Source organism: Melopsittacus undulatus, chromosome 4 (genome assembly GCF_012275295.1).
Source record: "Melopsittacus undulatus isolate bMelUnd1 chromosome 4, bMelUnd1.mat.Z, whole genome shotgun sequence".
Lineage (NCBI taxonomy): Eukaryota > Metazoa > Chordata > Aves > Psittaciformes > Psittaculidae > Melopsittacus > Melopsittacus undulatus.
Genome location: NC_047530.1, coordinates 21,987,036 through 22,003,050, shown reverse-complemented (window position 1 = coordinate 22,003,050; position 16,015 = coordinate 21,987,036). Strand labels below are relative to the sequence as shown.

General features: G+C 39.4%; 1 protein-coding gene across 1 annotated transcript in view; it reads left to right on the top strand.

Moving 5' to 3' along the window:
* The window catches only part of KIF26A (kinesin family member 26A), a 103,375-nt gene that overhangs the window by 56,810 nt on the left and 30,550 nt on the right, over positions 1-16,015 (top strand). Inside the window, exon 5 of the mRNA XM_034061807.1 lies at positions 13,813-13,996. Coding sequence (XP_033917698.1) covers positions 13,813-13,996 — 184 coding nt within the window. The remainder of the gene's footprint in view (positions 1-13,812; positions 13,997-16,015) is intronic.

Here is a 16,015-nt window from a genome sequence, read left to right as displayed (position 1 = left end):
TAGATTCAGTATATGCCATCATATTTTAATGTCTGTGAGTTGTGGATTAAAGAATCTAATTATTCACTAATGAGCAGTAATGGTACATATAAACTAAGGGTCACTAGCCTATTACAGGCACCTGATGGTTCACTGATAAGCATTCGGTCATTAGATTGACCATAAAATATAGTCAATAATTGAGGTTACTCATAGTGCAGACACCTTATCAGCTTTAGGCATGGTGGGACAGCTTGTCAGTACTCTGTACTGATTGTGCTGTGACTGAGCATATGATTAGGGTATTGAAGCAGTCTGTATCTAATGAAACTGCAGGAAAGGCATAGCAATATTAGCACAACCACTAAATGACTAATGTTTTTTTGTTCCAAGCCTCAGACACTTCAATTAGTTCCAATAAACTCTGATCTAGTGTAGTGGTAGGCAGAGAATTCAGATATTTTGTGTACAAGCTTTCATTAGTCAAAATTTATGTTTCGGGGACAGATGAAATCTGTGTGGCTTTGACTGAAAAATGATGAAAATAGTTAAGACTGTCACTGCCATTTGTACTTTTTTTTTAAGTTTTATTCTTGCATTTTTTAGATTTAGAATACTTTCTGAGACAATGCCTAGTGCCTGATTTAAAAGATGAAGCTGACAGCAGCAAATCAGATGTCTACATATTCTGCTTTAATGTCCATTCGTGCAGTTCATGTATGCTTACACATATACATCTAAACTTAGAACGTGCTCCATAGCATTTTGTACATTATTTTTGTACATGTATTTTGAACATTAGTCAAATAGTCTAGTTCTTGAAGACTTTTGTAGAGATATTGATTTTACTGTGCTTCAAACTGTTGCAGAGAAAATAACCTCAGAACCTATTCTTTCATGATTTTTTTTTCCTTGGGGATGCCTTAACTTTCGTAAATTATTTAATATGGTGAAGGATGCAAAATGCCTTTTGTCTTTCTGAACTGCTGTTCAGGCTTATGTGATGCGACCTTGGAAAGTAACCATAGAAACATGTTAAAAGCATCAACAGAAAATAAGTAGTTTGGTTTGACAGTGATGCAAATTCTGTGAAAGAAGATTATGATATATTAGGAACACTTGAGGCATATATTACTGCTAACCTGTTAAACCTGATTATTCCACAACTATCAGTAGTTTCAGAATTTAATGCAGGGGAAAAAAAGCACAAAAAACCCCAATTTTTTTTCAAGTTGCCATGTTTAAGATGTTTCTGGCTAAATCACTTCAGCCTGTCATTCTTTGTCTTGTTAAAAAAAAGAATTATATTTCTGCTAAGCTTATAATGTAATTCACCAGTTCTCTGTATTTAATAGCTGTAAACTTTTGCCCTGTACCCTGCTGGGATGCATGGTATCCTGGCGTTGTGCAGAACTGGCACAATTTAAATCTCTTTGACAGATAAAGTGGATAACTGGGTTGTGAATAAGTAGTAGTTCACCAAGAGGTGAAGAAAATGCGTGACTCACTGGATCCTGAGTTAGAGCTTTTTATGCTGACCTGTGGTAGTTAAGCTAGTCTGTGAGGATGAGACAGAAGTGCTTGCTTACAAGTCATCGTAGTAAATTCTTGGTTGATGATAGGTCAAGGGAAGAAGAGTCACTTATTAAAACTTCTTTGTTAGGCATAACCCACTCCCAAGAAATCCTGTGTTAAGGTGATGTGGGAAAATGAAATTTTAATTAATTACCTAGGATAGTGAGGTATCAGCTGTTCCCAGTTAAGACTGCCTCACTGGCAGGTATATCCAAAACTCCATGCATGGGTTGTCCCTATTTTGCAGTGCTGTAGCAGTATCACAAGATGTGTGGGGCTCTTTAGGAAAGGGTTGGCTTTCTGGCATTAATGCAGCTCGACAGTGTCTGGTGCATCAACCCTTCTTCGTTAAATGTCCCACTTTCTGCTGTTGCCACTTTGCTGCTGTTGGAAGCTGGTTAGGAAGGTGACAGAGCAATCTGCAGCATGGGAGCAAGCTACAGATGTGCAGATGAGGTGGAGCATCCAACTCTTTTAGGGAGAGTCAGATATATAATTTGCCTTTTCCCCATAATGAATCCATCCTCTGTTAGAGCAGTCTGGTTCCTGCAGAGTCCTCCCCAGTGAATGGTGCTGGAAAAGGGGATGCCTTCGCAGCCCCCTTTTCCTCTCTGCATGGACCTGGAGAGAGCAAGAAAGCCCTCATGCAGATGTGTAAATGGAGATGAAGTGGGTGCCACTGGAGGGCTTGACTCGCCTTGCTGGTGCCATGCTACGGCTGCTGGAATGTGGTTGCTGTCTGGCCCTGGAGAGTAAGCACATAGCGCAGCACTATGCGGGGACAGGAGACAGGGTGGGGTATGCAGCATTGTGCAGTATCTTGTATCATCTGGGGGCAGCTTAAGCTTTCCTAGTTGCTGTGGTAGCATAATACTGCCTGTAATTAAGGACAAACAAACCTGTATGCTTTAGGTATATCCTGTTTCATGTTAGCCTGTAAGGAGGTTAAATTGGAAGATAAACCTGAATTTAGTAGGCTTTGTTCTTGGAAACAGAAGTGACTCTCAGGACAGCATGTTTAAGAGCAGAACATCATTACTGATATCATTGCTAATACTACATCATACATTTACACAATGCTTTATCAGCATAGGTAAGCCAGACTGCCTGCTATGAAGAGCTCATCTGTGATGACTTGAGACTGATGGGGCAAACAGAGATGAGACACAAAGCTGTAGTTCAGCAAAGGGAGGAGGTAAGGAAATTGGAGTAGCTGAGAAGAGAAGGCAGGTAGAATTTTCGACATTGCACTGCTCAATTGGAACATGGTGAAAACATAAAAAATATTCCAAAGACAAACAGATCTGTGATTAAGGATGAAAATATTTAATTAGAGGTGGGAGGCACTGAATGATCAGCCAAGGTGAAGAGGATTTGAGAGAGCCTCAAAGGAAGTTGGCTAAGAGGTGACCAGATGAAGCGGCATTTGACATCTAGGAGTCATTGCCTTAGAAAACAAAGCTCCCATGTATAAAGCGTTAGGAATCATGTGTGAACCAAAGAGAGATTGTGTGAGGCATCAGTGTCAGGAAAGTGTCAGACAGAGAAGCCTCACTTGGATAACGCAGGCCACGGGTTGTGTTTGGAGTAGGTTTGGCTATGCTGGGGGTGGCAAAATGAAGAAAGGAGGGAGCTTGGTGCTAGTCAGATTGGCAGGAAATACGAAGAGGAGGCAGTGAAAGAGGGGCCAAAAAATAGATGTGGTGATGTGGGCACCCCATGGTGAGGTGGGGATTTCAGAGAAGATGTTCTAGGTTTTTACTCCAGGTTCATAGCAAAAGCAGAATTTGGGCATAACAAAACACTTGCAGTGTTTCCTGCTGACCACATGCCTTAAAGATCTTCATCATGTGAGGCCACCCCTGGAGAGGGCTGATTTTTGTCAGCCCTGAGTTCCTTGATACGTAATATTACAGGAGGTCCTGGAGCACCAGAAGTAGTCACCCCCCAGGAGATGTAGCAACTCTTTGAGCTGCTCTAGGTGGTTGGGTGCAGACTGCTGCTGTGAAGCAGTTGGGTCTTAGATGAGCTCTATATTCTGGGGTATTCATGATGCCCAGGAGAGGGAGCAAACCAGAATAATTTAAAACAGATGTGCTCACAGATATGTCAGAGGAGAATTTGTGCCTTCAGAGACACGCAGGTTTGTATAAATTTGTGGGGTTAAATGGTGGTCAGTAGAAGGGGTTTTCAAACTAGGGAAAAGCCTGAAATATTTATGGATAATCTTGACTGGAGTCATGCAGGTATTTCTTTGTCCTCTCTTTGATTTTTCTGCTTTCCTGAACTTTACATTTTCTCCCTTTATGCAAAGATCTTTCATATGATAAATTTATATTTTCTCATTCATCCATAGTTGAATGCACTTGATTATTCTGTTTTCTTGAATATATGAAATCTTGCTGTTGTCTAGCTACCAGTCTCTTTTTCCCTTTGGTTTCTTCCCTTCTTTCTGCCCTTCCTAGCTTGACAAGAGGACCACTTCTGCCTCCCTCCCAGTCTGCCTGGTTTTTTGGTTCCTGAACACCAGTGCTTGCTCTGACTCCGTTATTTGGGGCTCCTCAGCTGTTTGCTGCAGTGGGAATGGAGCATTCCATAGGTAAAATGATAACGGTGGCTTTCCTGTGGGGATGTAATTTGACAGTTTGCACCTGTTTGCAACTTTATTAGTGACTTTCAGACTCTTTGAATAACATACTTAACTATTTTAGTACTTTGTTAAGACAGACAGACTGAAGTGAAATAGTTAAATCAGACTGATAGTCAATTGGCTGTTTAGTTTTCATGGCTGACTTGCAGTCATGCAAGTCATACATGTTAGACTTGCAGTCTAACACCTCATGGTGTGTACTATGTGGTTTGCAGGGCAGATGGACTTTAAAGTGACACTATCTCTATTTTGAGCTGGACTGCTTTGCTTGCCTGTGCTTGTGGCAAAGTAAGACATCCCACATTATCACTTCTAACAAAAATGAAATGTCAAGCCAAAATAATGCACCAGCAATATAGTTACAGTGTTTGATCAACTGCAGGATTATTCTGAAGGTACTTTAAATTTTCTGTAAAATAGCAGTGAATTTTGGCTTTCTATAACTTCCCTCATCCTTCCTGCTGGATGATGGAAGATATTTCTTTTGGCAGGACATTTCAAATAGCTTAGCCAGTACCTCATTCAGCATCAGTTAGTGCTGCTCCTGAGGTTGCTTTCTGCTTTGCTGGGCTTTTCATGTCCTCAGTGATGGAACTCACTTTTTAAGAAGCACTTATCTATGGAGTTTTTACTGCAAGGAAATGATTCAGTGTAGGTTAGTCAGCATAAAATTAATCTAAAAGTTATTAGTGAAGCCTGCTAGCATCGAGGGCAAGCTTCAGAATGTTCTTTGATAATGTGTCTTGAACAGGTCTTCAGGGGTTGCTTATTTCTGCTGAAATTTGAAGTTACCATCTTTGGGTCAGAAGTAGTCATGTCTCTGCAGTGATGGAAGGACATGGATCTGACATTTTCCTGCTAAGTGCTGTTTTAAACGGTGCTGCAATTTCAGCCTATTATATGTCTGAGTGGTATTGTTTCAGAACTGATGTCAGTTAAATCACAGGGATGCTGGGCTTTAAGAAGACCATGTGTCCCTCCTCTGTTTAAAAATACTCATTGTGTGAGCATACCACTTCTGTACTTGGGTGACTTCCACTGCATCATTTACTGCTGTCAGTGACCATTTAACTTGCTAACAGTAGGAATAAGTAAATGCCCCCCTGAGAAGTTATTTGCTCGGAAGTATAGGTGTCAAGCCTTTGACTAAGCATCTGAAAGAAAACCCAGCTGAAGCAGGAATAAAGTCTCTGTGGATTTTCTAGGTATGCACTAAAATGTGGAGCTGAGGGAGCTGGAGGTGATGAGAAAGGTATGTTTGTGGGGGTGGTGTGATGGAGCAAAGGAAGGTAACATGAAAACTGTAGCTTTTATGGTAAAGGAGGCTTTACAGTTAAAGACGCTAACTTATATTCAGGCTATTGTATGTGAATTAGGAATGTGAAAATACTGAATTTTCCCCTTGTTCAGTCCTTCTCTTTCCTGTCTGGTATTTGCCTTAATCTAGTGCTTCAGATGAAACCTTGTTAGCCATGTCCTGTATTTTATCTCTCATCCTTTCCACTTGCAGACGTGCCTGTTTCTTCCCCGGAGCAGCCTGGATGAATAGGATGAGCATAGCTTTTGCTTTTCGTACCAGATTGTTTTTGATGAATAGCATGGAGTGTAATATCTTTTGTAACAAAAATTATTTATTGCCTAGTAAGTCTTTTTGATATTGGTTTCTTTCTGTATACCAGGAGCTGATATTACAGGGCAAATTTTTCTATGATTTATCTAATTAATAACTGTAATAATGACGGGCTAGTTAGCATCATTACATTTCATTATTGTAGTTTTAAAAATGTCTTTGTTTTTTCTTGGTAGAATACAAATGAGACTAGAATTTTATTTTGCAAAGCCTGACTCACAACTCTGTCTTGCTGGCAAATAAGTCCAAATTTTTGCCTAAGAAGTGTGCTTAGGTTGATGTGGTTTGGCCTGCTTTAGCTCAGTTAGTTCATGAAGCAGAGTGGTGAAATATTGCTGGCATTCAGGTAGCTATATTTTCAATACATAGCTATCTATGCTGTGTGCAGACTGGGAACTGACATATTTCTACATTAGGTGCTGACAATCTTGCTTACACAAAGATTAACCTACCCAGGTTTTCAGCAGTTTGTCATATGGTACAACTGTAAACAGCAAGTATGGAAGTACAGCAATATGTTCATCTGCTGTTGCTTTGTTTAACATCATTAGTGAACAGAACTGGAAATGGTATGTGGAAGGCTGCGGTGACTAGCTGTTATTCTGATGTATATATAAAAAAGTCAGTTCCAGAACCCTGGGCTGCTAAAGCAATGTTCTTTGTCCAGAACTGTCTCTTAAATCTGTAAATTAAAGCAAATATAGAGCTGACATCACTCATGACAATTTTGTACAGCAGCCTCAGAAACTGCAGGTTTGGGAGAGCAGAAAAAATGGTTGGAGTGTTAAGAGTCAGCACTCATGAAGATCTGCTCTTTGGTGTATCTTAAACCTGGGGAAAAATTATGGAGAAAAGCTGTGAAATTTCTTTCTTGGATTCCTGTATGCAAATCACTTGAATGCTTGAAGATGGGCTTGGTTGTTTTCTTCTCTTTTAATAATAATGTGTAGCTGAGCTCTTGGGTCTGTACAGCATGAGGAAGCTCTTCTGATGTCAGGGGTACCCTGCGGGTTTGTTTTAACTTGTCATCTTCCAAAGGTCTTTTTGATCTTATCCCAAAGTGGCTTTTCCTGGTCTTTCTATAGAGGGCCTGAATTCAGGTGAGTCTCAGTTATTGCTCACTGATGCACAAAGCCTTGATTCCATACTTTACAAATAGAGCAGGGGAAGAGCAACAAGGATTGTCAGATATCAAGGAAACTTGACCTGTAGGGAAAGATTGAAGGGACTGTGACTTTTTAATTTGTAAAAGAGAAGATTGGGGTGTGGTAGTGGTCTTCATACAGATAGGAGCTGCTGCAAGAGAAGGAAATAAGTTCCTCTGCATGTCTGCTGGGGGGGTGGTGGTAAAATAAGGAACATGAATTCCAGCAAATCAGATTTATAGATTTTTTTTTTTTTTTTTAGAGACATGAGGTGTGAATTTTGTAATGGTAAGACAAGTTAGACACTGGAATTGGTTGCCTCAGGAGGCTGTGGACTGTTTTCACTGGAGGTTTCTAAGAACAAGTTGGGGAAAATAAATATATTGGAATGTATTAGGTAAAGTTCATCCTACCAGGGAGTGTTGGGATAGTTAAGGTAACCTCTTAAAATCCCTTCTGGACCTGTCTTCTCTGATAAGGTGTGAGCAGATGATGTTCCTAGCATGTCAATATAGCTGATTTTTATTTCTACCTTGCTGATTTTAATAAGGGATAGTAAGAGAAAATTAAGAGGTCACTCAAAGAGGCTGAAATTCAAGCCTGAATTGTAGGATTATGATGTATACAAGAGGCAAGGCATGAACTTAATCTAATATTGGGGGTACTTTCTTTCATAATGTTGGCTTGGTAATATCAGCACAATATTGGTTGTGCTTTGACATTTTGGAATGTTTCAGAATAATGGTTTTCTATTGAGTCTTTATTACCATCATCCATTATAAAAATGCCATTGTTCAAGGCCGTGCATTGTGATCCAAATGGACTAATTATTTGTTGAGGAAGTTGAACCACTGAAATAAGGAACATTAATTGTTTGTTCTTTCTGGTAATGCTTCTTAACGGCATTGCTGGGACAGCTAAGCAAACAAAGGTTTGGTGCTGTGCTTGTGTAATGGTACTAATGTGAAGAAATCTTTTCATCCTCCTGGATACATATACACATCACAAGAACCTAGTAAGCTTGTTCTAGGGGTAAGAACCTCAAGATTTAACATACACTTTGTGACTCCCTGGGTGAAATTTACTGTAGAAATACAGATGGTGCCTGTCCTTTCCAAACCTTCATGATGGATATAGACATTGCCAGTTTTCTCTTTTAAAAATGTCTCTTTCTGAACCAGATTTTATTTTCCAGATAGAATACTAGCTAGTGGGAATGGATACCTTGTTTATTTCTAAGTTTGCTTGGGGTTTTGGGTAGCAACTGCACTGTTTCATTTGTACTATCCTTCTAATTTTAGAACTACAAATCAAACAGTAGTAGCGATAATTAAAGTAATAATGTCAACCAGGTTTATTCTGTGAGTTGCAGAAGGTTTGGGACAGAGTGCTGGAGGGTGTATTGTAGGACATCTGTCTATTTCTTGTTTGTATTGACGAGTAATTAAGAAACAATAACTGGAACTGCAGATACAATGGCAGACTGTGACTTTTCCACTGCTTCATTTGGAGCTGGTTTGCAGTGGGAAAGTCTTGGGCTATTGGTTATGTGGCGGAGGAGTGCTGGGAACTGGGAAAGTTTGGACAAATCTTACTTTAGAGTAAACCGATTCCCAGCATAAACCTGTGTCCAGAATTTTTCAAGCTTTGCAGAGGGTTCAGAATCAGGATAAAAATTGCTCCCATAAATCCTGTCAAGGTCAAAACGAAACTCTTGAGTAACTGTACCCTTGCGTAAACTCTGAAGTTCAGAATATTTAAGGCTTGGGCTCTACAAAGTGAAGCCCTTAAACAGTCTCACAGTATGAATGATAACAGTGATCTTGGAAAGACAAGGCTGGCTAATAACAGTAAAACTGTAAATATGTAACGAGTCATGCTAAAATGAATGTGCAGAAGTTTTATTATTTTTGCCAGTGAAGCCTAATAATTGTTAGCAGAACTCCCAGTTTCTGCTTCCAGATTGTGGTGGTTTGTCCATAAACCCATCATGTCGATGGAATCTTCTGCCTATTGCAGTTGACCCATTTGTAGTATGTATCCCAGAGTATATTTCATTACTCTTCCTTCCAAAGCTTAATAAATTCCACAAAGTGTTAAGTAAATTTTTGATTTTGCGTAACTATAAAAGTTTCAAATTTAGTTCTTTTTCATGGAGAAATTATGCCCATAAGGAACACTGTTCTTTAGGGATTTAAATTGTGCTGTTTACTTTCACAGCTATAATGTGCAGAACGTGTGCAGTGAGCCTAAGCTAGAAGTAGCTTCCTCTACGTCAGAATATCTGAAATACTGTGTTAACTATATAGGCAGAATTTCACATTAAAAATTGCATGGTTCTTTAAATGGGCAGGCTTTGTAGCTACTATTGCACGGTCTGATTCCCTAGATGCTGAGCATTATGTAATTGATCAGGCCATGATTTTCCTCACTGGTCTCATCCATGCATGGCAGAAAACCTAGTAATCTGTAAATTGTGTGGGGGAAAGAACAGGTTAGAGACTGTCCCTTGTCATTTGATATTTAAGTGCCCCTGCATGTGCCATTTATTAGTTTTAGTTTCCACCGTGACACCTAGCTATGAGGAAATAACTCTCCAGAGTGTCTTAAAGGACATATTCTATTAAAGATGGAAAGAGGCAAAACGCAGACACTAGATATCACAGCCGGAGGTAAAAATAATATACATCAGTGTGTCTTATGCTTTAATGGGAAGAGAGGCATAAGTGTGTGTAGCTTATTTTCCCTTGCAAGAATATATTGTGGAAAAGTGCTGTAGAAAAGTGGTGGAGGTTGAATGGGGAAAACAAAGGTAGGTGGAAAGTGTACATCTGTGTCAAAGCTATGACAAAATGCTTGGAAAATGCCCAGAAAAACAAATGACTGTAACACTTAAGTTTGCACAGTATTCTCTGGAGGTCATAATTTTCCCTGTGAGGAAACAGAAGTTGTTATTGGAGAAGGTCAGACAGCTCACTGTGGTGCTGAAGATGGATGTGAAGGCTTCCTGTGCAAGATTAAATTTGAGAAAAAGAAGCAAATCAGGAAATAGGCATGGCACCCAGTTAGGCTCCTACAGAAAGTGATATGGTGTAAGCCTGACTTTTGTCTTTCTGATGCTAGGCAAAAAGGGCCCAGTTTATAACAGCTCTGCCTTCTGTCTTCATGGCACAAATTCCCCCTGAAAAAAGGTATGCTGAAGAAAAAGAGAGCTGGAAACTTAGCTGTAAATGCAGTAATGGGTTGATGGATAAGGACTGCAGAAAATTCAGCTGTCTGGAGTGTCTCAGAAATGGCTTCCTTTAAGGACATGTATTTTACTGAAGTAAGGAGTTCAGTGAAGTTGGATTTTGTTTAATTTAATTGGGCCCCTGTCCAAAACAGCTTGGCCTGGAATTTGGCCTGATGAATACTTGGCTGGGATGCCTCCAAAATATATTGTTGGTGCTGCAAGAAGTGCATAAGGATTGAGGAGCCCAAGCAAAATGTATGAAGGTTCTGCTCAGCTGGATTTTATAGTAAAGAACTGACTGTGCTTTTTATAGGGGTTGAGGATGACAATTACTTGAATTCATATTTAGAGACTACAGTTCAATAGTGATGTCTTTGTTTGCCTAAATTGTCCTATTCTTTCCATTAAGTTCATTAAATTTTCCCTTTTAGGAAAAAAAAAATCAAACCAACAAACAAAACCAAACCCAACAAGCTGTTTGGTACTGCTGTACAAGATGTCTATGATGTTCCAACTCTAGAAACAGCCTCATTTTAATATTGGGCAAAGTAATTCTTGCATTCAAACACAGAGAGATTGTAATTAAGCTTTGTGCCGTGCTACCTGAGAAGAGATGCTTTTTAAATGTGAACCACACACATCATTGTTAGTGCAGTTGGCCTGTTGCCCATCAAAGCACTGATTATTTTCTACAACAGCTACTCCAGTTCCTCTCTTTTACAGTTTCCTGTTATCTTGTATGAACATCAGCAATTCCTTTGCCAAATTTCTTAGTAAAATCATGCTACTCCAGACTCATAGGAAGAGGATTTATCAGCACTGTAGTGGTTAATTGCTTTAGTTAACATATGGCACAGTCCTTTGAACAGTGGAGATGCAGAAAGTGTGTCAATGCTGTTGGAAGTGAATCACTTTGAAAGTTGTTCTGTCTTGGTGGGGAAGTTGAGAGAACTAGTAATGGATCTGGTATCTTAGGTCTGCTTCTTTAAATGGTCCAAAACTGTGTTACTGAGGTATTTTGAGAGATAATTTATAAAGGCTGAATTTTCTGTTTGTTTGTTTATATGCTTTGCTTAGCTTGGCCTTTTTGGGTACATGTACTCACTAAGTGTTAGTGCTTAGTTAGGTGCTTGAATACACAATTCCTGAATAAATAGTCCTTTGTATTTCATTCTCTTCTACATATGTTTCCCAGAGGATCTCCTTCAGCCAGATCTGTTGAAGAAATAATTATTTCCTCAGGATTTAATGTATATCTTGATTGTAATTTAAAGACATTCTCTTGAGGAGTTTTTATGTTTTTATCATTTCAACAGGGGATCATAGCATGTAAACAAAAGTAAACATTATCTTTCATATTAATTAACAAGATAACTAAATAATAGCCACAATTGTTAATTGGTACTTGGAGATAGAGGGTAATGACTGTCTTGAGTTCCACAATGAGAGTAGCAACAGGTACATACTCTTTTCTGCATAATAAAGCTGCATGTAATTTAGGAGGCATTACAGTTTTAATGTGCAGCTGCAACCATAGAGAAGTTGTGCAACTGTTTGCCTGGTGTCCTATTTCAGGCATATGTTTTCATACTGAATGAGGTATTAGCAATGGGATTTGAGATTTAGGCAGTTAAATCAGTTCTCATTGCCACAAAAAAAACGAGGCTCTTTATAAAGCCATGCTTGCAATGTTTTGCTTCACCGTGGGGCACATTTCCTTCTGGTTTCAGGATGCAGTAGGAGTCAAAAGTTGCTTCTTTCCTCAGAGGCAGAAGTCCAGCTTGTACCTCACAAGGCAGCGGCTTCTGCCTCCTCTGAGTTTGGAATTAGAGCCTAATTTTTTTTTACCACATGAGTCTGTCTTTTTCTAAATACTGCACTGTTTATAGAGGGAGAAGGAAGCATGTGGGGTCTGCCTCTCTAGAAGTTGAAAAGTAAAAATGTCCAGGAGTTTAACACACAAGGTTGGGAATATAGAGCGTAGGACTGTGAATTTTGGAGATCTGTATTGAGGGTGCAGCTCCCTGTTCTGGGTGTCTAATCTTGACCCAGGTGAGTAGTTTTGCTTTTCAAACACAAACAGTTTATTGTACTGTAACTCATTTGAGTTCAGTAGTGCTGCTGGAAGAAATTGTACAGCTCTCCAACTCTCACTGTTCATTTTTGTTTCTAACCTATTGCAAATATATGTAAAAGAAGAGTTGTCTTCTCTGATCAGCTTTCCAAGCTGACACAGCCTGAGGCAAGATTAGATTTACCCTGAATTAGGTATGACAGCAAAGCACTGCCTTAGTTTCTCCATATGTGTGTTGCTACTGCCAGTCTGATCTCACTGAAAAGTCCTTGGAGGTCCTGGGCTAAAAGGCTTGATGAAAATATAAAGTAGCCATTGTATAAAGAGACTTTTTGTCATCATGTATTTATAAACTTGTCCAAAAGGGCAAGCCTATATATTGCAAGCATGGACCAGAATAGTGATTTGTCCCCAGAAGACCTGTTGGTATCAGTAGCATGGTCTTAGGTTGCCCACAGATGCTGGCAGTGTAACACTACATTTTGCTGATTTAACAGTCATTCAAAGTAATGTTAAAAAATAGCATGTAAGTAGATGCATTTATGGTATATATCTGAGAGTGAGCTACCTATGGATAGGATCAGGATCACGTTGCACCAAACTTATACATGTGGCAAAGCCCTTCTTGGATTTGACAAAGCTGAGATTTCACCCTAACTACCACCCTCAGCTGCTCATTATGTGCTCACTAACAAATATATTTGTTCTACTTAACTCTGCAGGGTGAATTTCTTTTTTTTTTTTCCTATGTAGGTTGTGACACAGAGTCAAGTTTCTCTTTGTTTCTTGCTATACTGTTTGGTGTTGCTGATGAGGAATAGCAGTAAACCTGATTAAGTTCCTGTTCTTATTAACAAGGAAGAATGTTACAATTTTAATTTTGTGTTTTTATTTTTTCCTCCTTCATCTTTTATGTTTTGAAATTGTGCATTTCAAAAGCAGGCTCATTATCATTCAGAACATTAAAGCATGTATTTTTAATAGCTTTTGCTTTTAATGTGAAAGAATAGAATTGAGGAGGAAAAATCAATCTGTCTTGAAGGAAATTCTCTGTTATCTAATGATTTTCAGTGTGGCCAACAAGAAAGGATCTTCAGCTCAGCTGACTTGGAGTGTTATCCTCTGCCTTGAGTAACTTGTGGAGTACAAAGAACCACTTTCATAATGTTATCTCCAGCAAAGTTCATCTGGTCTTGCCAGTGGCAAGGGGGTTATTTCAGCTTTTTATTATGTCAGTGAGATTTTAGCATTTTAGGATTCAGCTGCCAAGCTGTTGGGGAAAGAGGAGAAAGGTAGATTATAATTGAGACTACTGGGGGAGAAATTAACTGAATATTTTGCCAGTAATTTTTCTACCCATATTTTCTTCTATTAGTCCCCTGATGGTTTGTCCTTATGAAATCAGATGGGAATGCAATGACTTGATTTGTTAAGCAGGTAGTGATGGCAATGAGCATCTGTTTTTCTGGTCCAGATTCCCATTAACACCTAGTAACATTGTCCTTTCTTGCTATTACTTTTATACAGAGCAGCACAGAAGCTTAACCTGTCTTCGAAGAGAAAGAAATACCATCCGCCCCTGCCACACACACACGGCTTCTCTATTTATGCTACTAACTTTAGTGGCATCCTGCAGCTCTGTCCTCCCCCAGCACCACCATGCCTTCTGAGAGCTGTGTCCAAAATCAAGGACAACCCTGGCATTGGAAAGGTAACTTTGGATTTCAATTTTTAAAAATAGCTTTCTAGCTGAATTTTAACAGGGCTGGAAGCTTTCAGCCTAGAACAGGGTTGGATAGGCTTGAGAGAAGGGCCTTGGAATAGAGAGATAGCTACATCCATTTGATTGTGCCTGAGAGCTGTTATCTCTTTTTGACTTTGGAAAGAGTTGGCAAACTCAGAGCAGATTCAGTGCTAGAGTGCTGGCTTCTTTGAAGCTGGTTAACATCACTGACAACATTGGCAAAGCTTGTTTTGTCCTTCCCTCTGTTAAAGTCAGAGACAAATTTTCCTTTGAAATCATTGGTTCAGAACCAATGCACATACAGACTTTACCTTTGTCGGAAATACTCTGCATTGCCAGCAAAGCTCAGCCACTAGTGCTGTCTGTCTGCTGAGGTTAAGGAGGTACACTGAGGAGCCTTTGCTTCCCTTTGCTTCACGTATTATTGTAAATCAGGAGTATGGAAATGAAGTAGTAGGATAGAAATAGGTGTCTCTCCAATTTAGGAAATACAGCAGCTTTCAAATTGTAAAATTTGTGCTAATTTTACTTAAAATTAATTAAAATACAACCCAACTATTTAGAGCTTTCTTTACTCATGCTTCTGTTTAATCACTTGCCCAGCTGAGCCTGAATACTTATTTACATAGGTTACAAGAGATTAGTGTTTGAAGATAGAATTAAAGTATGTAATGTGCACAGGAGATTTAAAACATGCACATTGAGTAACCATAAAAATTGTCATTAATGTAAAGAGATTGTCATCCTAAATACCTATAGCTGACACTGTTGCTTACAGAGAATATTTTATATTTCTTAAATCAGTGAGCTTGTGCTAAATGGAAAACAAAGGAGTAACTGAGGCTACTTTAAGCAGATGAAAGCTCACAGATGAAAGCTCATAGATGAAAGCTCACAGATAAAAATGTGGTTTCTTCTGGTTTTGCAGCATGTTAGAAAAGAGGATGTAGCATTGAGTGGTGGAATAAAGCAAACCTGACACAGTAATTTAGAGATTCCCAGGTGGAGGAAGACTTGCTACAAGATTCCCAGGTGGAAGAGCCTTTATATGTGTGTGTTTCAAAGAGTCCATTTGTTGTGCCTCCTCTTCTCTATGGGGATTAGCATTTGGCTGTGACACCAGAAATAATAGGGAGCATGACATTTCTAAGGCCCTTTGCCTTAGGAAGACCTTTAAAGCATGCTTGTATCTTCTTGTGCGTGCAGCTCAATAGAACTGTCTTTGCACCTCATTGCACTGTGTGCCTGCAGCTATCTGTAGCCAAAAGACTTCAGCCTTTTTCCTACATTTTGAGGATGGTTGGTGGAGCTTATCAGCATGAGTTGTGCCTTGTGGAAAGCTCTAGTTTATCTTTTGTCTTCAAACGGATCAACATCTAATAAAGATCAAACTGCATGATCCTAGGTGGCAGGAGATTATATGTCTGGGGCCATGTGGTCTACCTACTTTCTTCATTAGTACAGGAAAGGCCTTTCAAAGGAGGAGCTCTAGCCAGAATCGCAAGGGGTATGGCAAGATCTTGAGCAGCTATGCCGCTCAGCCGTGTAAGCTTCTCCAACACGGGATATATATGTAGCATGCTGGTGATGTGGTATTTCTTTCCTGTCTTGCATACTACTCCAAGAATTTCCAGACTTTTTCAGTCAACAAGTTGTTGTTGACCGTTAAATGTCTGTTGTTTAGCTCTCAGCTGAAATAATTCCTGAAGATACTGTTTGTTTGAGCTCAGAGTCCCAGCTGTGTCCTTCCCACCCTGTACTTGTTGACCACAACTTGGAAGAATCCTGTGCTGTTCTGGAGAGGTTAAGAGCTTTCTGTGAATTGTATCATCCCTCTAGTTCTTGAATTAAGATCTAGAACCATCCAAATGGAGATGGCGTGTGCTAGTTACTAGTTTTGGTGCTCCTCAAAAAGTAAAAGTAACAGGGCATCTTCACTGACCCACAGTTTAAGATTTGATACTTACTAAAGGTCTGTCTTACCCC